This window comes from Apteryx rowi, unplaced genomic scaffold (genome assembly GCF_003343035.1).
Source record: "Apteryx rowi isolate R43461 unplaced genomic scaffold, aptRow1 scaffold_9, whole genome shotgun sequence".
Lineage (NCBI taxonomy): Eukaryota > Metazoa > Chordata > Aves > Apterygiformes > Apterygidae > Apteryx > Apteryx rowi.
Genome location: NW_020451204.1, coordinates 605,854 through 631,329, shown reverse-complemented (window position 1 = coordinate 631,329; position 25,476 = coordinate 605,854). Strand labels below are relative to the sequence as shown.

General features: G+C 50.6%; 1 protein-coding gene across 2 annotated transcripts in view; it reads left to right on the top strand.

The window, feature by feature from the left end:
• FBH1 (F-box DNA helicase 1) overlaps positions 1 to 24,231 on the top strand; it is a 27,742-nt gene extending 3,511 nt beyond the window's left edge. For both annotated transcript variants that reach the window (XM_026091236.1, XM_026091237.1), the window contains exons 2-20: positions 1,621 to 1,785; positions 3,956 to 4,533; positions 5,918 to 6,090; positions 8,857 to 8,992; positions 9,140 to 9,330; positions 11,532 to 11,645; positions 12,768 to 12,862; positions 14,225 to 14,393; positions 15,303 to 15,531; positions 16,445 to 16,532; positions 16,908 to 16,994; positions 17,461 to 17,597; positions 18,439 to 18,538; positions 18,683 to 18,804; positions 20,429 to 20,504; positions 20,979 to 21,176; positions 21,837 to 21,962; positions 22,568 to 22,674; positions 23,205 to 24,231. In XM_026091236.1, coding sequence (XP_025947021.1) covers positions 1,621 to 1,785; positions 3,956 to 4,533; positions 5,918 to 6,090; positions 8,857 to 8,992; positions 9,140 to 9,330; positions 11,532 to 11,645; positions 12,768 to 12,862; positions 14,225 to 14,393; positions 15,303 to 15,531; positions 16,445 to 16,532; positions 16,908 to 16,994; positions 17,461 to 17,597; positions 18,439 to 18,538; positions 18,683 to 18,804; positions 20,429 to 20,504; positions 20,979 to 21,176; positions 21,837 to 21,962; positions 22,568 to 22,674; positions 23,205 to 23,612 — 3,299 coding nt within the window. In that variant the 3' untranslated portion in view covers positions 23,613 to 24,231. The remainder of the gene's footprint in view (positions 1 to 1,620; positions 1,786 to 3,955; positions 4,534 to 5,917; positions 6,091 to 8,856; positions 8,993 to 9,139; positions 9,331 to 11,531; positions 11,646 to 12,767; positions 12,863 to 14,224; positions 14,394 to 15,302; positions 15,532 to 16,444; positions 16,533 to 16,907; positions 16,995 to 17,460; positions 17,598 to 18,438; positions 18,539 to 18,682; positions 18,805 to 20,428; positions 20,505 to 20,978; positions 21,177 to 21,836; positions 21,963 to 22,567; positions 22,675 to 23,204) is intronic.
• The last annotated feature ends 1,245 nt before the right edge of the window (positions 24,232 to 25,476 follow it).

The following is a 25,476-nucleotide window of genomic DNA, read 5'->3' as shown; positions in this document are numbered from 1 at the left end:
GGGGAGGGCAGGGGTCCATGGTAATGGGGGAGCCATTAGCGACGGGAGGGGCAGGACGGGGGGGGGGTCCCTTGGCAATGGGGCCGGTTGCTGCTGCACCGTTAGCGTTCGTTGCTCAAAGTGGCTCAGGCTCGTCAGGTTTTCCTGTAAAAATCCCTCAGGAAACCAAGTTTTATTCAAAGTGTGTGTGGGGGGGAGCTCACAAGCTGCCTCGGAGACCGGGCTTGGCTTTAGCCCAGGTCACGGCTCTGTGGGACATGGCCGCCTTAGTAATGACGCCTTCGCTTCAAAAAAGCGTGTTGTGAAACACCTGGGTTTGATGGTCCAGGTTTCACGGTCCGGCCTGAGCTAGGAGAAGTGCACGTGAGGACGTGCCTGGGGTTATCAGAGCCATAACCGGCGCCCGGGCCCTCGTATAACCTTCGCTCAGCGCYGCCGTCGTGGCTGTCGCCGGTGGCAAACCTCGGGAGGAGGGGGAGGAAAGACGAACGCGGGTGAACCCCGGAGGAACCACCTTCAGCGTGAAGTTGGTGGACTTCAACCCTGCGCCGGGGCCTTGGGTTTCGCTCCTCATCCCGCCTCCCCGGGGAGCCCCGCGGGCGCCCTTAATGCCCCCCGGTCGCTCTGACATGGAGGAAATAGCGTAAGGAAGCAAACTGGCCTCTAGATCCCGCGGTTGCTAGATGCTTTATCACCTTCTGCTGGCACTAGATGCTTTATCGCCTTCGTGGCTGTCATAAATATGTTAGAGGAGCTTATCCTCTGCAGTGCGGCGTGGTAATAAAGTCAAAGTGAAGCCGAGCGAGTAGCGTTTTGCAGATAATTCCCATGTAAAAGGGAAGCCCTTCCTGCGTGGGCATTTCAGATTTCTTGCGTGTATTTTTCGTGGAAGGAAACTGCGTTATTTGCTACTTATCCCAGGGAAGAGCCGTGCTGCGAACAGGTTGTCTTCTCTCCTTAATGGCGCGCGATAAAATTTCTGGAGCTTTCCAAAACATATCCGTCTGCGGAATATGGTTAACRCTGTCTGCACAAGCTTTTCTGTGCTCAAAGCCCTTTTCCCGACTCAGATGTGTTYGTAATACTGACCAGGCTCAAACTGGAACGTCTGAATGTTGGCGCTGACCTTCCTTGGGCAATTCACTGTCTTCTCCCGGCCTCCCGTGGGGAATTGCACAGTTGGGTCCTTGCAGGGCTCTTGACCTCCTTCTAAGGATGCTCTGCATTTACGCAAACGCCTTCACCTGCTTCCTTAAGGTTAATGGTACCGTAGAGGAATTCGTAAAACTTACRTAGAGCAGAACCTGGTTTTAAGTCCCGCTCTTTTATTCGGAAGTCTTGTACAAGGCAGGACTGGATTGAGCGAAGTCACCATTACAGTAATTTTACAAACGGCGAATGCGTCGTTTTGGTAACGTACAACCTCTCCAGAGTGTTGTAAAAACTTCTAGTGTAAGCTACTCGGAGAAATTCCTGGTGAAAACCCCATAAAACTTCTGGAAAGAAATTGCTAAATGGGTGCATCTGCTAAAAATGCAGACTGTTTATTGCCGCTCGCTTGACGGGATGCTAACAGGTATTCTTTGGTTGGCTTTCTCTTTTTGCATGTTGGCGAAGCAGTGAAGCGCTTCAAAAAAACGCACCTTACGGCCGACGACTGCGAAGCCATCGCGCAGAGCAGAGAAGGGTCGTCGTCCCTGACGCAGCCGTTGAGTCAAAGACAAACGAGCAGAGATGTCAACAGGGGCCTCTATCCCACCCACCGGACAAAGAAGCAACAAGGAGGTACGGGGTTTGCAAATATTTTGCAGCCCGAGGGGTCCGTGAGAGCAAAATGGTGATTTTCGCGGCGTGGAACGGAAGAGCTTTGTGTAATCTGCCGTTGAACGCCTGCAGATAGCAAAGCGAGGCCAGGCAAGGTGAAGCTTGTTGCGAGGGGTCCRTGGCCTAACTGGGCTTAAACCTCTGCCTCCGGGAAGTCAAGTGGCAAGAGGAGGAGACACCTTAATGCTTCCCTCTCCTACGAGGGAGCGAGATCCCCGGCAGGCCTGGTTCAGGCTCTCCGCACACAGAAACGCCTCCGTGTCTCTCGCTTTCAGAAGCTGAGCTGTACTTAGTGCTGTCGGAGGAGGCTGCCTGTGGGGAACAGCAGCTCTCCCCGAGAAACGCTACAGCCCCTGCAATTAGGCTGTATTAACAATGCGACAGCTACTTCTAGCTGCGCTCTAGGCCACTTATTAAATAATAATTAGCTATTTAGTTGTACAGGGCTGCAAAGCGGTTGTAGAGCGCTTAGCGGATATTAATGGTCTTCGTCTTCGCTGGGAGTGGGAAGCACTGTGATACTCGCTTTATAGGCACGGGGCGTTGTTCTCAACGGTGCCAAAGTCTCAGGCTCCGTCAGTGCTTTTGGGAACTGATAAGACTTTGAGCTAATCTGTACAGGACAGTTAACAGCGCTCAGGGCACGAGTTTAAGGTGAAACAGCTCTTGCCAAATAGCTCCCTGTGCAGAGTTAAAGGCCGGTCYTCAAAAGCTGTTTAACTGCAAGAGACGCCACACGTGCGCACGCACRAGCACATAAGCGGGGGGGACTTTTGAGAAGCAGAGAAAAAAACATGAATATTATCCCTGAGTTCCTGAGTGCTCTGGTCACTCTGGAAAGTGAGACTTAGCGTTACAGTGTCTGCCTGGCTAACGCGGAAACCTCTCTGTACCCTGGTGTAAGCTGGACAGAGAGATCTGCTGGTGAGCCGAGACACTGGAGTCCTAGGCTCCGTGCTTGCAGACCTACTGTTCTTTTCCTTTTTTTATATAAGCTCTGAACAGGTATCTTTGACAGGCTCCCTTTTAAAAATCTACTAACCTTCAACACTCCGGGTTTTGGGGGTATTGGACTTGGACATTAGTCAGGGAGCTGGGGGGTTTTAAGCAGTGAGTGTCTTGCATATCAGGCCTCCTCAAGCCATGCCTCCGTGAGCATCCAGAAATAAAACACATTAAAATCGGCAGCAGTTGCTTGTGAAAATTCTTGGGTTTGTTTCCCTGAGTTTCCTCTTAGCTAAGCATTAGGATACGTTGCAGACGAGGAGCAGGATGGAGTGAACGCTGTCAGTGCCAGTAAGTTTAGGCACCTACAAGGATTGCAGGAGCGTGCAAGTGCAGTGCACGTCTGCGGGCCTAGACAGGCTGGCTGGCTCTCAGAGAACAGCGAGGCTGCTGAGACAAGACTGCTGCCAAGTTTCGGTTTCCTTTACGGATTCCAGTGTTTTTTGTCTTGCAGCCAGAAGGTATCTGGCAAGAAATGGCTGATTATCCTTTTAAAAGCATTGGTGTCTCTGATTCTGTGGTACGAGCAGCGGGCAAACGCTTGGTGCAGTGACCTCACGGTGCAGAGAAGTAGCCAAACCCTGAAGCTTTCCTAAAATCTTTGTGTGCTTCTCATTCACCAGGCACAACAGTAAATAACCACTAAAAGCCCTACCTTCGTCTCGGAGGCATACCACAACAATTCAAGTCTTGTATTTTTATGTTTCCTTCCTGTCTGTGTTTATTTGACCGGTGGAAATATCTCCCATCAAGTTCAATGTGCAGCTGTGTTTTCATTTAACACGCATGTGGTTTGTTATGTTAGCTGAGGATTGCTAATCTGAGAGGTACAGATTAAGGCAGGGCCTGTCTTTTCCTAGAAGCTCTGCAAGCTGTCAGACACGCTCCGAGAATGCCCTGATTATGTGGATAGTGCAAGGAGATGAATTTTCTTCTGTTGACTTCCATAGGTTGCTAGAGAGGCAACAGGAAGCAGAACAGTTTACCCGTAATCAAGCTCATAAATCCATGAGCGGAGGAGTCCTGCGGAAATAAATGCCATGTTTTGCAGCCTCTAGCTCAGCTAGGAGCACTGCACTTAAACCTGTTTTTGTGGACTTCACTAATATTCTTCCTTTTTCTCTAGGCCGAGGTCAGCAGAAGAACATCACCGATTACTTCAAGATCTCTCAGACACAGCAAATAGGTGCAGGCAGGACAAAAAGCCGTGAAATCAAAGAAGAGCCACCAGATCCCATCTTCACTGAGGTTGATGAATCCTTCAGCAGCGTGGAGGATCTCTGCTCCTTTCTAGAGGATGAAGACGTTGCACCAGCTCCCAGGGAAAGCACCCCCTCCAGAAAACGGACGCTGTCCGCAGCAGTCGCAGGCAGCCACGACACAAAGTACAGTCTGTGGGGYGAGCCTGAGAAGAAGCCACTGGGGCTTCATCCAGAGCACAGCCAAATCAAGCAAGAGCACGGCCAAATCAAGCAAGAACACAGCCGAATCAAGCAAGAACTTGATGATATGGAAATCGAACCAATTCCTGATGCACGCTACGGGCTCCTGGGCACTCGGAACTGGGATGTGCCTCAAGGAAGCATTGATAAGCTGCCCACTGAAGTCCTGAGGAGGATCTTTGCTTTCCTCCCTGTGACTGATCTGTATCAGAGCCTGAGCCTGGTGTGTCACTCCTGGAGGCAGATTGTCAGTGATCCGCTGGTAAGGACTGCCGTGATACTGATTTGAGCCTGGTCCTTGTCTTACTGCTCTGTTCTGTCTTAGTCTTGTGGCTGGACATGTTGCTCTGGGAACATCCATGCTGTGCCTGTCCGTCTTTTTTCCTTTAAACCCATTTATTGTTTCCCTAACACCCTCACCCTTTCTTGCTAGGTCTCTTGCCATTTTGGTCTTCAGGACTACAGGGAACACTCTTGGCCTCGTTCCTACCTGTTCAAATGCCAGCCTGTATCAGGAGATCAGTTTTGGAATAGTTTCCTTTGCCGCAGTCTTTCCATGCATGGAAAGAGCATCCTGTAAAACTCYGCAAAATCCCCCTTCATTGTTTTTCTTGTAGTCTTTTTTTTCTGCCAAGGATCAGGCAGGAAATTCTGGCTACGAGACTGGGCAGTGTCCTCTCAGGGCTGCTCGACGTCACCATGCCCCTCGCCTATGTGCGTGCGTCTGTGCGTGGTGTCTCTTGGAGTTAAACAAGTTTTGTGGATGGGCCTTTAACTCTGTTTTTACGCAGCTTGGTTCTTCCGCAGCCAAGGCCCTGGCAGTACAAACAGTCGTGAACCCACCGGCAGTTGTTTTGGCTGCAGCTGAGATCTCTGCAGTTCAGTTAAAGGTGACTCCGAGGCAGCTGTCACCACTAGGCTAGACCACCACCAGACCACCCTTCACACTGGAAACCCTCACCTTGTATGAAGAGGCTGTCCCGGCTTGACGTGGAGCAGTGGGGGACTGATCTCAGCCAGCATTTCTGTAGGGGTCCAAGTTCTTGTTCAYGCCCATCTGATAAATTCGGACGGGCAAGGCTGGACACGACACGACAGGCGTCCTGCGCTGAGCGCTTTCTCAGCGCAGCATGGATGCTCTGAGCCTGAACAGCTAGCAAGATGTGTAGAAAACGCCTGGGTGGAGTGCTCGGGTCCTCTCTCAAGTCTGCTCTTCGCTCTGTAACAAAGATACAGCCTAAAAGATAATGCCCCGTCACTTCTTACTAAAGAAGTCCAAACAGCAGGCTGTGGGTGGGTAGGCAAGCTGCAGGGGCACATGGATTTTAAGCGCTCTGTCGTCAAGCGCCACTCAAAGCAGATCTGTGCAATAGTGCTGAAAATATCTTCGTTCCATCAATGCTTTGACATTTGAAACTGAACCGACGTCAGCCTGTTCCCATCATTCTAGAAAAACAGGCCTCTTGTTGACAAGTTCGCAGGCTATGAGGCACAAGTCTTTCTCTCTTTCCTCTGTTTTCCCTCTCCGTCCCCGTCTCATGCTAGGTACCTGCTTCCATCAAGCAAAAGGGACTTTTTGAACTCCAGGTCTTCTTTGGAAGTTATCTTGTTGGTTAGCTTGTTGTCAGAAGAAACCTATTTTCCAGAGCTCTGAGATGAAAGGTGGTGGTATGTGCTTCACATTCCAGTTCATCCCTTGGAAAAAGCTGTACCATCGGTATGTAATGAAGGAGGACACAGCCCTGCACAGCGTTGGACAGCTCTTGGAGCATTATGCCATAAGGAAGGAGCAGGAAGGCTGTATGGTGGGGCTGATCAGGTGAGTCTGCTTCACCACGTGGCTTTGTAGTTGTAGATCCTCCGACCTTCCTTGCATTGAGTCTTCTCCTATTTTATCCTGTGAATTGCCAGGAGAGAAGTGGGTTTGCCTTCTTCTTGAATGTCTTCTACATGTTTAGATGAGGAAGGAGGAATTATTTGAGCAGTAGAGATCACCAGCAGGGTTCTAGAAGAGGAAGAAAAAGCCGCCTTCTTCCTCTTCTTTGTTCTCTTGGGAGCACGTGATGTGTGAGTAGAGGATGAAGTCTGGAGCAGAGGAGGCAGAAAGGGGATCTAATTGCCGTCTTCCCCTGTCTAATGAGGGGCTATGGAGCAGATGATGCCAGACTCTTCTTGGAGGTGCATAGCGAGAGGATAAGAGGCAAAGGGCACAAGTTGCAGTGTGGGAAATTCCAGTTAAATATCAGGAGAGTGGTCAAACGCTGGTGCAGAGAGGTGGGGATCTCTACGCATGGAGATATTCAGACCTCAACTGGACAAATGACCAAACCTTGAAGTTGGCCCTGCTTTGAGCATGGGATTGGATCAGATGACTTCTGAGGTCCCTTCCGACTTCAGTTATTCTGTGGCTTCCCCATCTATGGCACTCAATCATCTAAACACATTTCTGCCAGGCAAGTTTAATGTCACTGTCCTAAGTTTTCAAATCATTCAGATTCTCATATGAGTTACACACCTGGCCATGAGTTTCCCAGGCACGACAGTGTATCTTCACTGACCAGTTACTCAGCTCCCCCCAAATTGTGTTCTGCTCTTTCGAGCTTTTGCATCGTATAAACWTTGATCTGGTCTCTTTTGGAGTTGGCCCGGTGATTCCCTCGAGTATAAAACCAGGGTGTTGTTCTGGAGGTCGCTTTCTCCAGGGCTGAGGCTCTGCAAGGTTTGGTGTCTTTTGGCCTGCACAGTCCTGTGACGCTCTCCTCCGAGAGCCTGTCCCTAGGGACACCCTCCTTCCGTGTCCTGATCCACACAACACGTGCTCTTTGCATTGCTGAATTAAAACAGCCTTCTGACAGTTCAACCTCTGCTTTGTTTCAAACTTTACGTGGAAACGTCACAAAAATAACAATTACTGCCACCGAGTCGCTGGGGCGCCCAGGGAAGGCTAGGCGGAGCGCGGGGCGATATGGATGCACCAGCCTCCCTTGGGTGAGCGGGGACATGGTCCTGAGTGCTGTGGGCATGAGCCCTTCCCCATCACTTGGCCTTGGGGCCAATATCTTTAAGCGGAGAATAATTAACCTTATAGTCAAGGGCTGGGATTGCTTTATGCTGGACTCCGCATCCACGCACGCGCRTGGCTCTCTAGCCGGGGGGCTTATGGGCGATGAGCAGAGGACACAAACGGGGAAAGAATGTGTTTCTATGCAACTCCTAAATGGCGTTTGCACAGCTTAGCAGCCCTGACCTCTCTGCTTCTGGAGGTGCTGCAGGAAAAGGAGGATCGCAAGGTAACCTTCCATATCTCGAGTTGTGAGGTGCCACACTGCGAGGGTGCCAGAGTTTAACCAGAGGGAGACGAGCGCTGCTTGTGACAGCAAGCACGAAGTGATGGATAAGTGACAGAGAGGCTGCAAAGCCTGGGGCAGGTATAACCTCGTCCCGATGTCTGAGGAGATGGAGAAGCCAGCCACGGAGTGGAGGCAGATGAACAGGCTTTGCAGCGACCTTTTGAGTTGGGTGGTGTTGCCTCCTTGAGGGCAGGGAGGGAAGAACCAACGGAGGGAAGAACTGGGGGCAAGTGGATGTCAGCAGGCAGCTGCGAGCTTTCCACAGCCTGGATTTGGAGGCTCAGAGGAACATTTCAGAGATGGACCTGTGTGTCAGGGCACAGCAATGGAGAGGAGGCTGCCAGGAGCACCAAGACAAGCGAGAGGACAAAATAACAAAACGCTGGGCTGTCCTGTCACTTGCTGCCTTTTGGGTGCCCTAGAACGGACTTGGGAGAAGCCGTGCAAYGGTGGCTTCCTCCAGGGTGACTAGGCCAGAGAGAGTGAGGCTCAGTTTAAGCGTCCCTTCCATTCACATTTTGGGTCTGCCAGGTCTCCACTGCTCTTCTGTCTCCTGATCAGCCAGGGTCTCGGAGAGGTTCTGCTTCTCCTGGATTTAGCTAAAATACAAACGTCTCATGGATGATGTGAAATTTGAATTCCTCTTCCTAGTTGCTGCCTTCTCCAGTGTATCTTCTCCTTTTCTGTCTTTGCAAGCTGTCTTCCTGGACTGACTCCATCAGCCAGAGCTCAGCAGCAAGCCCAAGACCAGAGATGGGTCTCCAATAAGCGCAAGTGCTCTGTCGAGATCTGTCTGGTCTGGAGAGCAATTTTGGATGCCAGTTAAACGGTGCAAGGAGAAGAGTCAACCTGGGTTAAGAGCAAGGCAGATCCCTCTTCTGGAAAGAGACTTTGAGACAGCTAGGAGGAACTTGCAGACTAAGGCAAAGTGCTCAAGCGCACGCACGGTGTAACAGGACTGGAACCATTTGTGTGCATGGCTTAGGCACGGTCCTAGACCAGAAATCAAAGTTCAGCACTTTGCAGCTTCACCACTCAACGCGCCCCATCAAATATATGTGGGGCACAGCAAGGTGTAGCTACACAGCTGAGGCGAAGAGCTTGGATGTGAAGAGCTGCAAGATGAGGCCCCAGCCTTAAAAACTAGTAGCGTTCTGCTTTTTGAAGAGGGCATTATTTACACGAGACAGCAAACTTGCTTAATAAGGCTTATTTGTTGTTGTCCTTCTGCACAGGTGCGTGTCTGCCATACACACCAGCCCGAATGTAGATCCCAGCGCGGTTCTCCAGAGTCTAAAGAGTCACCACCTCTTCCCGAAGGCCGTAATCTGCATCGCCAGCAAAGTACCGCATTTACAGAGCAGCGCAAGGGTAGGTTGAAGCAGTTATTCCTTTCCTTCCCTCCCAACAACGTACGTCTGTGTGCAAAGTGTTGTTGGGGGGGTGGGTGTTCCCCTGCTTCTAAAGGCTCCAAGCTGTGAGGCCTGGCTCAGTCCTCCTCCTTGTCGCCCACGCCAGCCTCAGAGCATGTGGGCAATAGTCGCGGCCATGGCGCTTTTCTCGGACGGCGTCCGCGACATCCAAAAGCTGATGGCGTGTCTGCGGCGATGGGGCTCTACTCTCTCCTTTGTGGACGTGACCGAAACGCTTTACTGCCTAGCCACCCTGCTGTACGCCATGAGAGAGAGGGATATCGCCATCACGAACAGGTAAGGAGCGGGGAGGTGCGTYGTGCCCGACGGTCTCCTTCTGGGCCTGGCCACGTGTAATATATACAGCGTATATGTACTCGTGAGTGATTACGTTCCTGTTGGTTGGGCCTCTGCAGTTCCTTGGTGCCTGCAGTTTGTCAGGAGCAACGCGCGCCTCCCTAGTTTTTTGTGGTGGTCAAAAATAACAGATCAGTTTATCTGGGTAACTTGCTTTCTCTTGCGCACATATCTTGGAGGAGTGTGTGGCACTGAACAAACTACAGGAGCAGCAGTCCCGTGCCCAGAAGAACTTAATCTGACACAGCTGTGCGTTGAGTCCAGTCCTAGTTATGGAGGGCCTTTGAGGTGATGTCATATTCTAGAAAGAAACGGTATAAAACAAATTTTTCCAGCTCCGTAGACCTGCTCCAATGGGAGTTTTGAATACTGTATTACTAGGAGTTGGGAAGATAAACTACAGGAACGTTCCCTTTAGATTTGCATTGATTCCTGTACTGTTTCGTAGTCTGCTTGGTTTGGGGGAGGTAGTGTTTAAGAAAAAGAGGGTTTTTTCTCTGAAACAAAAGCAGGAATCTTTGAAATAGAGGTTTGAAAGCTACTATAGAAACATTTTGATTAGAAATACAGACATACCAGTAGAAACATTTTAATRCAGTAATTACCTTCCTGACACTGGTTTGGCACTTCACCTCTCTTCTTAAATGACGCTACAAGTCCCCTGCTGTGTACAGCGACCCAAACTGCACCTTTTATCAGCATTACCAGGCATTTTGGTGAACAAGAGCCCACGTGTTGCTTCAGAATTGTAGTRAGGATGAGATAAGGATTAGGGACACACAGAAAATTYTTCCTGTAGGAAGACTGAAAAGGAACTGCATTGGAAAATGGATCCGTAGACACAAAGATGACAGTTCTGTTAGCTGCCTCCTCTGAGATGTAGTCCAGCCTGTGTTAGACACCGGAGAAGAGATTTAACACCGGAGAAGATCATTAACTTGAGTAAATGACTGCTGAAGACCTGGCGGACAAGGGGTGCGGCTCACTAGCAATGAGAGGCCTGTAAAAGTCACCCGCGTCCCATCTCCATCGCCTTGAACAATCTAGACTAGAAGAAGTATGAGTGACCGTGGCTTTTCTGCTTGTGAGATAAAGCACAGGGAGGAAAGATGCCCTTGAGGAACTGTCTGGTGCCTCTTTGCAGCTGCTAGCGCAACTGGTGAGTGCGAGCGGGCAAGTCACCTCGTGCGAGACGTTGCCTGGGCACTACAGACCTTGAGGCTGGCCCAGGGTGGCAGCTGTCAGGTCGCAGGAACAAAGCTATCTTAAAAGTGGTGAAACCACAGCGATGTCGTCCCTGGAGTACGACGGTGAGCCTGGAGGGAAGTTAATTTTAAACCAGCTAAGTAAAGCCGCAGAGTCACTGTGCTCCTCTACGTGCAGTAGCAAAACACCTTGAAGTGGTGTTGTCAGGGCTAACACGCTGGTTTAAAATAACCGTAAGTCCGTGGCTGAAAYGGATTCACCTTCGAGGCCTAAACGAGCCCCGGATTCCCTCTCAGGCTCCCCCTGGACTCTSTGTTGCTGATCGTGGTCCGGGAGAGCAAAAGGATCCTGTGGACTCTGTTCCCCGGTCATGTTTGCGCAGCACGTTCTTAGGTCACATCTCGTGCACAAACTCAGCRAGCCTGAGCAGGGACGAGGGAAAGGCCACAAACACGGAGCTCTCCCCGCGCAGCCTTTGCAGTCGCTTCTCAAAGTATAACTAATTGCACTTCAGACTATTAATATTGTCATTCGCAGCGCAGCGCTCGCTGCAGCCTGCCTCCTGCCATCTGTCCCAGCGTTGTCTCCGATGGCTTCAACTTTGTGCCTGATGCACTGTGATAGCCTCAGTGTTTCAYGGTGCGAAGAGAAAACTTGCTCCCGAGTTTAAACAGAAAAGCTCTTGCCTGATTGCAGCCTTCGGTGTTTTGGAGCTTTCGTCTTGCTGGGTTCACTGTCCTTGTTGCACAGGCAGGTTTGTGCCCTTCCCAAAAGAATTGGGGTGCCCTAGTCCAGATACAGGCTGGAAAAGCTGGCTCTGCGCACAGCTCCTTTGGAAGTATTAAAGATGTCAGAAGTCTTTTAGGTGCCCGCAGAATTTTAGTTTGTTATTGTTGATTTCTCAATGATAGATTCTCTTTTGTCCTTTCCGCCAGGATCCATTACAACATTTTCTACTGTTTGTATCTGATGGAAAATGATTCCGTAACTACGGAGGCAGCAGAAGAGGAAACACCTGCTTCACGCTACAGACGGGACCTCTGGGCCGGGTAATGTCTGTAGAGCGGAGCTGAGCGATCCTCCTAGACACACAGGTCCCTGGTGGAGCGCTGAATCTTGGAGCAAATAGTTCATGTCAAGGCCTAGTTGACAAGATTCAAAGTTTCCTAAGGACTAGCCCAAAACCTTATTCRGCTCTTTGTCATCTTCTGCCGGAATTCTCGGAGGAAAACAGAATCAGACCTTAAATGTTTTAACATTAAATTACTTCCACTGACTGAATGTAGAGGTCTTCATTCACTGATGTGACTATTACTATTTATCGGTGGAAGACAGTTCTGTGCGCTCCAGTGTGATAGGGTAAATCCAAGAAAATCATCAGAGGTACAACAGGGATAGGGGCAATTAAAAAAAAAAAAACAAAGGTAAACAGATGATGGGTTTCGCTTCTTAGTGATTTCCCCGTCCTTTTGTTCTGCCCCTTCCCTGTGAAGTCTCTTTTTAAGCGGCGTTCACAGGTTCAGGAAAAGATCCGTTCTGGCGGTGGCCATCTAGCTGCCAGCTCTGCGATGTCAAGGATGCTTAGACAAGGCTCTCTGCCCTCGTGCAGCGCATCAGGGAGGACTCTGKGAAAAGAGGTGGTTTGCACTGCTGGCTGATTACGGGCTTCAGACGTTTATTAATAAAACAACCGCACTCCAGCCTGAAGCGCCGAATGCCTTTCTAAACGTTAATCAAAGCTCTCAGCTCCCCTGCGATGCCGGGGATAATTGGTCTGTCCTACACGACGGGAAATCAGAGAGCAGTTCAAGGTTCGTGCTTTCAAAAGCGACAGAATACCCCAAACCTTCGGTCCTGTTTGTTTTCGATGAGCCTAAGGCTTCTGGGGGCCGAATTCATTTTGAAAACAGGGCTTAGGACCCTTGAGAAGATCTTTTCCTATGTGACCTTCCTCCAGGCTGCACCTTTTATTTTGCCATCTCCAATCTTTTCTTACTCCCTAGAAGTTGCTGCTTTGCTCATTTGCCCAATAACCAAGTTGCTCTGGTGCTACCTTCCTGGTTGTGGAGTAGCACCCATCATTCCTTGGTTTCCTTCTGCTGTTAGTTTGTTTGATCGTTTTATGCGTGTTTTTTTTTCTTACTTCCCTTTTCTCTGTTTTTTGGTTTTAGCAATTGCCCTGAAATAAAGCTGACGCATGAGCAGCAAAGGATTTTGAATCACAAAATTGAGCGTGGTCAAATAGTGAAAATTATGGCATTTGCAGGTAAGAAAGCCAAAAATGATCCTGTGAGAGTAACTGTGTAACCTCTAACTCTGCTCCTTCCCTCCCTGCTGCTTCTGTCTGAGTTCTGTGGATGCCACCAGCTGGAGTTGCTCTTACTTGTTTAGATTTAGCATCCTTGTAGGAGCAAAACAAGCCAAGGAATCTTCTGCACTTGTGCTGTGTTTTGAAAAGGGGAATTGCATAAAATTGAGGAAGCCTACTTAAAAAAGAAAAGGAAATCCTCTCCCTACACCTGCATGGTTTCCTTTAAAGACACCACACTGGAGGCTCAGAGCTAACGCGTGCCCAAGAGGCTTGCAGAAGACCAAAGGGCATGTGCGGCCAAGCGGCGTGGTGCAGAGGCCACTGGTAGTGGCTTCTTACGTCTGTAAAAAGTCGCCGTGTCCAAACGATGAAAACGAAAATATTCATGAACTGTGATAAGGTTACRCGTAACCACGATAAGGCAGGGCAGAAAAAGAGTTTGAGGAGCCGCTGGCAAGAAGCGTAAAAGCCTTGTAATCCTTCAGACACGGGGAGGAGGTTGCTTGCCAAAACCTCTGTTGGATCAGTTACCTCATTGCAATATAAACGATGTCTTCRAGTGAATGAGGCCGTAGCAGAAAAACTAAATATGTTTCTACGTCGGTGTTCCTCGTGGAAGATATTGCAAAGATCCCGTCTCGGGATCCTTCTCTATAGGGGGGGGGTCCACCAGAGGATCCGTCTCAAATTTATGTGGAAAAGGTTACGGATGAAATATGCTTCGGTACTGTTCATTTCATGACCTGGACTGCATCACTCGAGATGTAAGGGACCTCAAGTGGGAAGTAGCTGAACCAGTAACTCACCTCTTGCCTAAAATTGCCRTGGCTTTAGAAGATGGGAAGGTGGTAATGGAATGTCATTTTTTAGGAGTTACAGGGAGACGTGGGGAGAAAATTTCCAGTGAGTTCAGTATCTGTACCGGGCAAATTGGTAAAAACTCTAATAAAGGATAGAACTAGTGAATAAATGGACACGAATAAATATGATCTATTGGGCAAGAGTTAACATCAGCTTTGAAAAGGGGGCCCTGTTCCCCTTAGACCTGTTAGGATTTTGTCAAGTAAGCATCTGCCCTTCCGGAATACTGGGTGATAAAGTGATTTTTTAATAAAGCTTTTGGGCTACAGATTATAATTTTTTCAGAGCTGCTTCACTGCTACTGATTTCAATAGTGGCTGCGAATAAATGCCCGTTAGCTGCAAATAATCCTGCTGCGCAATTAGGACTGCAGTGAAGGGTGAAGCTGGTAAGAGGCGTGCAGGTTCATTCCTTCCCGACTACGAATGCTTTTAATTTCTTCCCTTTTGTTTCCAGGTACAGGGAAGACCTCAACTTTGATCAAGTATGCAGAGAAATTTGCTGACCTCAGCTTCCTCTATGTGACATTTAACAAAGCTGTTGCAGAGAGAGGAAAAAGTGTCTTTCCCAAAAACGTGACGTGCAAGACTTTCCATTCGCTGGCATTCGGAAGCGTCGGCAAACTGTGAGTGGGGATCTTTAAATTCCTTCGCTGAAGGCCAGGGGAGCATGGAAAAGGCACGGAAAGAAAGGAGGGTCTGATTTTCGAAATAAGCTTCCGGGATTTGAGGGAGCAAAAACGATAAGGAAAACACTGAAATTTCTTTCACCTGCTTTAAGCCAAACCGTAATTTGCAGTTGCCGCGTTCTCGCAGCTAGAATGGGCCAATGATTTTAGTATCCGTGCGGCATTTGGAAAATAGACTCTGTTCCTGCTCTGGCATGGACTGCGCTGACATAAGTCCCATAGCTGTTTTGGGGGCTTTTCCTCCAGCCTGCATTTGTAGCTAAGAGCCCTGTGAAAGGAACAAGAGCGGGAGACGGAAAGCCACCGAGTTCCCGTTTCTGGCCGAACTCGCTGGCCTTGCGCTTCGGCAGAACAGCCGTTCACAGAGCCGCMCTCTAAACTACATCATTTCTGCGTTTTTTTTAGCAGAGGGAGGGCTCTTCTTAACCTGGGTTGTTCTAGGGATTCAGTTTCCGGCGTCACCAACAACTATGTTGGCACATGTAATYGGCAGACAGAAGGGAAAATGAGCCACGGCATGGAAGAGGAGAGAATCCTCTTACCTGGCACCGAAAACAACGTGTAATCGCAGGGTTGAACAATGCGTATGTCACTCTGGCTCGACTTTTCCTCTATGAAATGGGGATAAAAGCTTTTGCTTCCCCCAGAAACGTAACGAAGATAAGTATGCTCAGGGTTTTAACGTATTCCTTTACGAAGTCAAAGGCGGGAGAGTGTATAAAATCGAGCTTCTGTGAGCRTTAGTGAGTAAGTAATAAAAGCAAAAAGGAAATTGCTTTTCCGGCAAGCTTTTCATGGGTATTTCAACTTCTCTCTTTATTATTTTTTTTGTCATCCGCGACACAGCTATAAAGAAAAAGGCAAGCTGAACTTCTCCAAGCTGTCAGCTTACTCAGTGAGTTTCCTTATCCAGAACCGCCAGGGCCAATCTCTGTTCATACGAGGGAAAACAGTCAAACAGACCCTTGAAAACTTTTTTGCCTCTTCAGATGAAGAGATCTCTGAAGAGCACGCTCCTATTTGGTTCAAAAACACCCACGGCATGAGACAAGCTGTCACCCTGGAAGAAAAGAGAGTGAGTATCCATGATGAAGCAAGACTTGAGCTGGAAGGTTCAGAACAGGGGCCGTATTCATCCCGTTTCTCATGGGTCGTGGGTATTTGTGCTTCAGCCATCAGAACCAACTCTCAAAAAGCAGTTTTCCTCCAGTGACGAATCCAGAGCAACTGGGGCCTGATTACTCCTGCTGCTTGTACAATTGATTTATAGAGAGCAGATTAGATCAGGCTCCACCCTGCGCACATATTTCTTGCCTGCAATGAGAAGAGAAGAGATTGCGTGTCTTTTTATCAGTGCCTGAAAGGCAATATGCTRTCTTGTGTAAAGACATTAGCCTGTTTTTTTTGGTAGTCATTCCGATATGCAAAGCTGAACCCAAAGATTCTTCACAGGAGTACAAACATCTCAGCAGCTCTTAAAGGACAGCACTGACATTGCAGGCAACGCGGGCTGGAGCTGTGGAGAAAATTAGCCTTTCTGCTCTGCGTTGCTYGCATCTGATCAGATCCAGTCCAGCTGAGACAAATCTACTTTGCAGCTGTTATTTCTGGCAAGGAATGAATTTACATCCTCCAAGTGTTAAGTACCTTTGCACCTGGCAAGCTCACCGGAGAAGCCAAAATAAACACAAAGTCAGTTAACTAGTAATGACGCAGAAGAGAAATATGAGGAGAAAACGTTCAGAGCAGTAGATTCGGACAGGTTATCTTTAAGCCAGCGTTCAAATCCAAAGCGAAAAGTTCAAATCCAGTCAAGGAGTTGTTTGGAAGGAGGGAGGGAATTTGGGAAGGTAAAGGAAGGGTATTACATTTGAACACTGCAGGCTCATTGCCTGCCCTGTACCAGCTACGCTAGGACTTCAAGATCTGCTGTGCCTGGACTGTTTTTCAAGGCAATCTATCCAGGCTCTTCTGGTTTTGCTTTCTAGATCAATGTTCAAGAGGCAAAAGATATATGGTACAACATGAAGAAGCTGGATGGAGACGCAGAGAAGAAATACAAGATAACGTGTGATGGTAAGAGCATCCAGATGTCAAGTAGCCTTCAGGTAAAGAGAAATAATAGAAGATCAAACAGATTCAGCTTTTGGCATTTCGTGCTTCTTCCTTCTGGCCGCGTACTAGGAACGAGCTTCAAAAAAGTAGAAAATACCTGTGCACCTGCACTGGCTYATCAGGGAGTTCAAAACAGGCCCAAAGGCTGGAGGGGTTGGTTTGTTTGCAACATGTGGGAGCAACGTGCARCCTTTCCAAATGTCCTGGAACTTCCAAGCAAGGAGTAGGGCCAGAAACTGCTTTTTTTCTTAAGAAGAGATCGGTTTTTAAGGTCAGGGTGTTCTGCGGCAAGAAAACTCTGACCCTCTGGCTCATGGGCCTTGTTTCCTCTCTCAGGCTATTTGAAACTTTGGCAACTCAGCAAGCCTCAGCTCACGGGATACGATGCCATTTTTGTCGATGAAGCGCAGGACTGCACTCCAGGTGAGCGGCGGTGGGAGACGGAGCCACGTCCTTCCTAAGCGCTTTAAAAAGAGGACGCTCGCACGCTCAGGGGCCTGCGAGCACAGTTTAAGAACTTCCTGCCCCTCAGCTGTAACATCGTAACGGACTCTGGGCTTTGCCCTGGATCCTTGCGAATCCGATAAGGCGGTTTGCTGAGCTGCTCCGTCCCCCCCGGCGCAGCACGCAGGTCTTGCCTGGTCCCTTCACCGCCCTGGGTGACCTGAGCCACCRGGCAGAAAACTATTAGCTTCCTTTTTTGGGGATACAGGGAATATCTCTGTTGCAAAGCAAGCTGAATTGCTTCTCCCCTACTTGCTTTCTCCTGCAGCCGTGTCAGCCCCATCTTAAATGTCGTAAGTCGTCATGCAAGAGTTCTGTTATAAGGCTGGGATTTGAACCCCTCTGTCGCAAAGTTCACTCTTGCTTTACTGATGTTTTCCCGCAGCCATCGTGGATATCGTGCTGTCACAGCCGTGCGGCATAATCCTTGTAGGAGACCCTCACCAGCAGATCTACACCTTCCGGGGGGCTGTCAATACCCTCTACATGGTGCCTCACACCCACGTTTACTATCTCACCCAGGTAAGACAAGGGTGCGGCGTGGAGCTTTCGGTGCTAGGGCCTCCCGCAGCTCCAGAGGTGACGGAGGCGAGCCCAGGGGCCGTGCGGGCTCTTTCCACGCTCCATCCAGGAAACCTGCCGCTGTCCTCCTTGGGCACCGTTTGCCGAGGGTAGGGTTTCGTGAGCGGCTTTGGCTGAGCTGAGGTTGCCCTCGAGGACAGCTGCCCGTCTTGTCTCAGCGCGAGTGATGGTTGCGTTTCCAGGTTGATTATCTCACTTGCCTTTGAGCAAGCCTCCACCTGCAGAACATCGGGGATTTTTTTAAATCCACTTGCTCAGGGAGTCTGCTCTTCAAAGCTGGCTATTAAGTTTCACAGGAAAGCTGACACTGCTGCTCCCAAAAGTGACAATTCTGTCCCCTGACTCATGTTCCTGCCCACTCGTCGTACCAGCGTTAGCRATCAAGCTGTGCTTTTCAGCCGGATCAGCCGGTCCAGCCCCGTGACCTCCAATTCTGTGGCCCTTTCAACTGCAGTAGGGCCTTAGATTAACTGATCGGTCAAGAAACCGTATCTTTGCTCCTCACCCACGGTCTCATCTCAGTGCAGAAGATTAAGGGCACGTCTGTGTCGGTGGCTGTTTTCCCTCCGTCCATCTCACAACACGTTTCCTGTGGCCTCGGGTACAAACGTGACCAGGGTTTCTGGGAATAGTTTTCTGGGAATTTGGATGTTTTTTCTAAGAGAAAGATTGTCTAGAAGGTTGGTGTGAATTGTACAGCTTCAATATAGTAATACTTGAGCAGATTATAACAAGTTCCTCCTCTTTTCTTGTTTTCTGTTTCCTTCTCTTTTCCACACAGAGTTTCAGATTTGGTCCCGAAATAGCTTATGTCGGAGCAACCATTCTGGATGTCTGCAAAAGGATCAGGAATAAGACACTGGTGGGTGGAAACCAAGAAGGTAAGTTGTGTCTGTGCACCACGAGTCAAAGAGCTACTGCATAATACACGGTGTCTCAGGATTAATCCTGATTTATGAAGATCTTTGGGGTTTTAGATAGCTGTCTTCTTACTGCGCTGGCTAACCGGAAACTTCTGCGTGCAGGTGACGTGAGGGGCAGCACGGAAGGGAAGATAACGATCTTATCGCGAAGCAACTTCAATGTATTTGAGGACGCTGTGAGACTCACTGGTAGAGCGAGACCAATAAGAATACATGTGATYGGGGTAAGATGAGATCGCTGATGCATCGTTCATGTCCCCGTCTCAAGTCCCCAGGCCTGACAGCGCTTGTAGCAACACCTGCGTGGGTTTCGAAATAGGTGTTCCTCCAACCCGTGCGAGAGCAGCTCCCTTTTTAGACTCGTCTGGGCGGCGTTGCCCCTTTTCTTCCTCAGGCTCGGATGAGACGGCAGCAGCTCCATCCTGCTGGATGGGGCAGGGGAGGAGCGAGACGCGGCTGTAACAAGTTGCTGCAAGTGAGTTGCATTAGGTGGAGCGCTGCTCGCTGCCTTTGGCTGCCRGCAGCTGCTTAGGGCTCCCGCGTTAGGGGAATAAAAACCAGCGGGAATTGCAGGCTGCGTGTAAGCACTCTCCTCTGTTGGGGTGTAGATTTTTTCCAGAAAAGCTGAATGTTAACTTATCCACTGCCAYGGATGTTAGAAGATTTAGAGGGAGCAAAGCGAAGGCTGCATCCAGCCGGAGGTTTGCCCGGAATTCACAAAAAGCACCCGCGTCCCTGGAGAAGGAGCGAGAGCGGCTCTGTGTGCGTGTCTGCGTGCACACGTGCGCGGGCATTCGGGGGCTTCAGTCGCAGGGACGCTTCAGTGATGCTTCGCATTTCAAAAGCCTCAGAAGAACCTGGAGTCTTCAGACCCTGCAAAGTGGATAACCAGGATTTGAGGTGTTCTTGTTGCAAAACGAGATGCAGAAGCACAAACGGAGCGAGCGACTGTCCTAGGACTGAATGGGTTTGGGGAAGAGCCTGGTCTTTTGAATTTTAGGCTATTTTAAGTTCTTAATCTTTTTTGCCTCGTGAAGCCGCCTATCAGACCGGAGTGAATGTTTGAACTGCTTAATCGGGAGGAAATTCTCTGCAGTTTGGAATGAGAAGTGTAAACACAGACTGTCACTTTTTTTCGATGGAAGAAAACGAACTGAATTTGGAAACATGGAGAAAAAAACTATTTTGCTTCGCTCCCTCTTTTTTTTTTCCCCCTTTCTGAGAGTAAATATTGCCAAAGCAAAGCATTTTGTTTCGGTTTATATTGAAACTGAAGCATTTGCAGCTGGTTTAGCATGATGGTTCTTTCCATTGCGGTGGTGGCCCACTGTTTCGTGGGACAAGAAAGTGGTACGTTATGGGCGACAGTCGGATGTGGAGCTGTCTGTCCTGCGAGACAGCAGGAGGCCAGTAGCATTTCCTGACCAGCTGAGTTCTTCACTTCAACGAACCAGCATGCATCTATTTGAAACTAAAATGACCAAAAAAAAAAAAGAAAAGTAGCTTTTCTTGTTAGCAAAAGACAAAACTTTATAGATTTTTTTTTCCTTTGAAGATCCTTTGAATGTGCAGTTCTGCTGCAGCTCTGTTACGGCGCTGATGAGACGGCAGCCTGTTCTCTTCTTGCTGCCCGTCTGTCTCGTGTGACAGCCCAGACGGAGCTAGATCATCGCCCTTCCAGCTGCCTTTGACTGTTCTCGGGTATTTTAGGAAAGCAGCTTCCCTTTGCATCCTCAGCCCGTTTCCTTTATTTGCTCCCTAACGATACCAATAGCCATGGGGCTTAGCTAGCTCGTCTATCAACTCTAAGCGAAACACGTACGYTAAGATAATTGTTCTTCGTTTTAGGGGCTTGGCCGTTTTGGACTGAGCAAAATTCATGATATTTGGAAGCTCTACCAACCTGCAGACGAACGGGAAAGATGTGAGTATGTTCTCACCCTTCTCTCTGGGAGCCTCCCTGCAGCAGCATTGGCGCTTTAGCTTCTGCCGGGGTGACGGAAAGCGAAATGATTTGTGATCTTTCACTTTACATTTGCGCCGCTCTAGAAGTTCTCGTGCAGTTTTCTCTTGCAAACTGGCTTTTTGCAAACTGATGCGTTCAGGCTGCGCGGGAGGCTRCGCGCTCCAAGGAGAATACGTAGCCGTTACAGTGCTTTGCATCGGTGAAGAGAAGATSCTGACTGCAAAAGCTACCCGTCACTGCCGCGGCAGAGCTGGGAGTACATCCCAGGCACCCCGCATCCTGCAGCAGCGGTCCATCCACCGAGGCCCGCTTGCCTTCCCTAATATTTACTCTAAACTCCCTAATATTTACTCTAAAGCTTGACCAGAATTCAAGAATGCGATCGTAGGCACCTTTTAAATAAACTCACGTTATCTGCTGCTTTTTCTGCAGCAAACCTTGTTATCGATGACCCCTTCATCAAAAGATGGGAAGAGACTCGGGGCTTCGTTGGCTTAAAGGAATACGCAGAGCACATTGATGACAAAGAACTGGAGGTGAAGATTGCAATAGTGGAGAAATACAAAGAGCGGATCCCTGAGCTGGTGCAGAAGATTGAGAGCAGTCATGTGTCAAGAGAAGCCTTGGCAGGTAAAGCCAACCTGTGTCTTTTAGTGTTAGAGGAATTCACTTAATTTCTTTTTTAAWCCCAACTTCACTGCTGAGTCCACCTCCTTCTGCAGAAACTCTGCATTCGGATCGAGTTGGACTTTCAGGAAGAAAAGAAGTTGAAGAGCAGCTTTTGAGGTCCACCTGGTACTCTAGATGTTGTTCAGGGCTGGCAAAGGATTGCTTAGTGTGGCTTTGCCGTAGGGAAATACGGATTTGGGCGCAGCATTTCCTGCTGTTGGAAAGCCTTCGTTTTTCCCACCGTTTCCTTTATCGTGCTTTGGGGGATTCCCATGCTAGCTGCCTTGCAACTTGCTAAAGGAAATTTGGGGGGGCGCAAAACAGTCAAGTTGAAATCTCACCAAACAAAAAGCGCTGCTGTTTGGAACTACAGGCCGTGGCTTGGGCTCTTGTCAACCGGGAGTTTTCCTTGGTGGAGAAGTTGTCTTTGGTGGTCTAGATTCCTGACAGAGGTGCTTCGTTTATGATTGATGTCTGGAAAGAAGTGAAGTGAATGTAGGATGAAATCCCTTAATTCTGCTTGTGAAATTAAAAGCGGCGGCGGCACTGTGGCGYGTGGATGTTATCGCCGTCGATGGGTGACATTTCTTCCGTCTTGTTTCTAACGGGTGCTGCTTATAGATTACCTCATAGGTACCGTCCACCAAGCCAAAGGCCTGGAGTTCGACACGGTGCTGCTTGCGGATGACTTTGTGAAAGTACCGTGCGCCAGTGGTGATCAGCAGAGGACAACTCGCTTCAGCATTGGTAAGGGAGAGCCCGTGTGTGCTACCCGGCCTGGCTCCGAAGCGGGAAAGCAAAGCACGCGGCAAGTCCCCGCTTCTCGGAGTGTCAAGTGCCGCCGGCTGTCCTAGCGATCGCTCGTCTTGTAGTTTCCTCCGCAGCACGACAGGGGCGGGGGGACGTTCTTTATTTAGCGCGTGGCCACCTGGCAGCAGAGAGAGAGCAGCTCCGCTCTCGGCGAAGAAACAGCGTTCCTCAGCTACCGTGATCGGTGCTTTGGAAGAGCCGGTCTCTTCCCAGTGAGCAGAGAGGAGCCTGCAGCCTGAATCTGGCTCGGCTCCGAGAAACTCCCCTAGTGCCGAGGCCAGGTCTGGGAGACGGGGAAAYGCAGGATGGCGAGCGGCGTCTCTGGGCGTGCAGAGTCCTGCCTTCGCCTTGAGGGAGAAGGTGAAACTGCGCTGAAGCTGCTGGGATCRGGAGCTGCGCAGCTGCGCAGCGCTGTGAGCCAACGCTCTGGCGGAGAAGCACCAGGAGTCCTTCCAAAAGCCCAAGGAGAAGCCCTGGAAGAACTGCAGAGCTCTTCAGTGTTGGGTTTTTTAAAGCTATCGATGATCTTTCCTCCTCCTTAGATATGTATCCCGAGGACGAATGGAACTTGCTGTACGTCGCAGTGACGCGTGCGAAGAAGTGTTTGCTGATGTCAAAGTCCCTGGAACACGTTTTAGCGTTGGCTAGGGTGAGTAAAAGCTCTCCAACATAAGCAAATCCTTGACCAGGCCCTTTCAGGGCCCTGATACCTTCCGTTCACCGAAGGAAGCCGTCGCCGCCTGCGGTTTGCCCGAGCGATGCTGCCTGCAAGCTGCAGCAGTTGCTCAGCTGACACCGGAGCGCTCCGGAGGCAGAGCGGACRGCAGGGGATCCCAAGATTCACACCGAGCTCTTCCGTTGGGCCGGCTTAGCCCGAATAGTCGAGGAAACGCTTTGTCTTTGTTTGTGCGTTGCCTTCCATGGGGTCTGACTTCTTATCTCGGCGCAAACGCCATTTCTCCGCGTGCAGCGTTTGCCAGCTCTTACTTCACTTCCTTCCTTACGGGCCGCTGTTGGTTTCTGGTTGCTTTTATTGTCGCTCGGGTTTGGTTTGGTTTGGTTTGGTTTGGTGAAAAAAATGTCGCGTTGCAAGTCATTTCCTATGGTTTTCAGAAAGAAAACAAAACTGTTTTGCAGCGTCTCAGCTCCCTGTGAGCGGTGGTGTTCCTCTTTCCTTAGGAGTACTTCCTTCGGGTGGAGCTGATGAGCGAGGCGGCGAAGGAGGGGACCGCGGTCACTTGTTCCGTGTCCCACTGTCAGCAAACGCTGCAGTCCAGCTCCGGTCTAGCCGTGAAGAAACTACCGTTGATTCACGTACGTCCCTTCCGCTCCCCTCTCCGCTCTCCCGTCGTGGCGTCCCGATATCCACCCCGACACGGCGCGCCGAGGGCCTGCGCGATCCCCTTTCAAAATCGGGATGTCTTCCCAAGCTGCCCCTGCCAGTTGAGGGGTGGCTTTGCTCTGTGGCCCTTCTTAGCCAGCGCGCTGGGGAGGGAAAACTTAACGGAAAGGAGCCGGGAACGTGTCCTAGCTGGATCGCCTGGCCACCGCTCCTCAGCCCTCCGCCTCTGCTCCCAAGGCTCGTAACTGCGGATGGCGTCTTGACCGCAAGATCCRCTCGGGTCTTGACCTCTCTTTTGAGACTCGCAGTGGCCTCAGGAAGTGGCAGTTTGGGTTTTTGTCATGTCAGGTGCCATTTTTTGCTCTCGGAGCCTCTGGCTTACCCTGCGGAGACCATCAAACATCCATCTAGGGATCAGCAGGACACGCTTCACCCTGCCCCCTGGTTGGGCGAGAGCTAGCGAGAGGGTGACGGTCTGCGTTTGGGGTCCACTTTTGGCTTCTGGCCTTCTGGCTCTGGTGTTTACCCTGGCCCAGAAGGTGCGGTGAAGGCCGAGCTCTCCTCGCGCTGGCGGAGCTCAAGCCGTTGGCCGGGAACACGAGCAGCGACGTGGGCATGAGCCTCCACGAGGCGAGCTGAGCGGAACGGGTCCTCCCTTGGGATCAGCTGGATCCCTGCCTGCCATCGCTGGGAGCGTTGCACGCGGGTTTGTGGCAGGAGGCRGCAGCTGCCAGCTTTTTCCTCCCGTTTTCCCTCTCTTCCCCCCGCAGAGCGACGGCAGCAGGGATGACGGCGGCTACCTTTGCTACACTTGCGCCCGGCAGCGTCTCGGCTCCATGGCCCCGCTGATCTTTTCCCCGGCGCCTCGGGAAGAGCCGCTCGTTCTCTAACGAAGCCCCACCACCACCCCGCGCGCGGGACGAGGCCTGGCGCCGCATCCAGGCTCGGCCTCCACCATCAGGTGATGCCTCAACTGGGGGGGTTTTGGAGCGGGATTACGGAGCAGCTCCGAGAAGAACCTTCCGGACTCTCTTCAAGGAGGTGCGGGAGCTTTTCCGTAGGCCTGCCTCGCCCTCCAGGACCTCGCCGGCACGGCCTGCGTCCTTGCACTAAAGAAATTGCACAGTATTCGCTGTTTAGCGCCGGCCTGCTGCTTTTTTTGAGCGTTGACCCTCCATTCCCTCCCTCGCCTGGAGGCCGCCTCCGGTGACCGAACCGCCAGTGTTTCCCTTCCTTTTCCATCACATCGTGCCTCGGCGAAATCCCTCTCGTCCGACGAAAGAAGGGGAAACGCGACACCGGAAAGTATTCAACCCCCCCCCCGTTTTATTCCTACAAAAGAACTTTTTTTCCCGAAAGCTGTTTTTATAGGGAAAAGAGGGAAGGAAAGATGTCCCAAGCTCTCAGGGGTTGAAATAAGGTCACTCTCCTTGCTTGGAGCCGGGGGGGTTCTCCGGGGTCCCCCCTCGCTCTGCAGCATGTCGGGGACGAGGGGCACTGCCGGAAGCATCCGGTCCGGGTGAGCCGGAGAGCGTTTTTTTAATACCGAGATTAAATTTGTAACAAAGAAAAGTCTTAATTCCTTTTTTTCTTTCCTCCTCTTAAGTCCTAGTCCTGGGTCGCATCCATCCACYGGCGCTCCAGCAACCATTTCCCGGGGTTTTTCCCCCAAAATAGCGAAGGGATGGAGCACCAGGGCTGGGCTTCACCGCCACGACGGAGGCGCAGCTGCGCAGCGCCCGTTAGTGTCGATTTACGGATAAATCGGAATATAAAACAGGGCAAAGCTTCCGTGGAACCGGCCGGCTAACGGCGACGGACGGCGAAGGGAAGGCAAGAGCCGCCGGGGGAGGACAAGGGTCTCCCTGCCACCTTATCGCGCTCCATCTTTGGCGGCGTCCGTGGTGTCCAAAGTGCCTCTGCAGGGTCCCTGAGCTGCTCCCGGTCCCGCGCCGTGGTCCCAGGGTCCCTGAGCTGCTCCTGGTCCCGCGCCGGGGTCCCGTGGTCCTGGGGTCCCTGAGCCGTGCCGGGGTCCTGGGTTCCTGGGGTCCCTGAGCTGCTCCCTGTCCCGCACTGGGGTCCCAGGGTCCCTGAGCTGCTCCCAGTCCC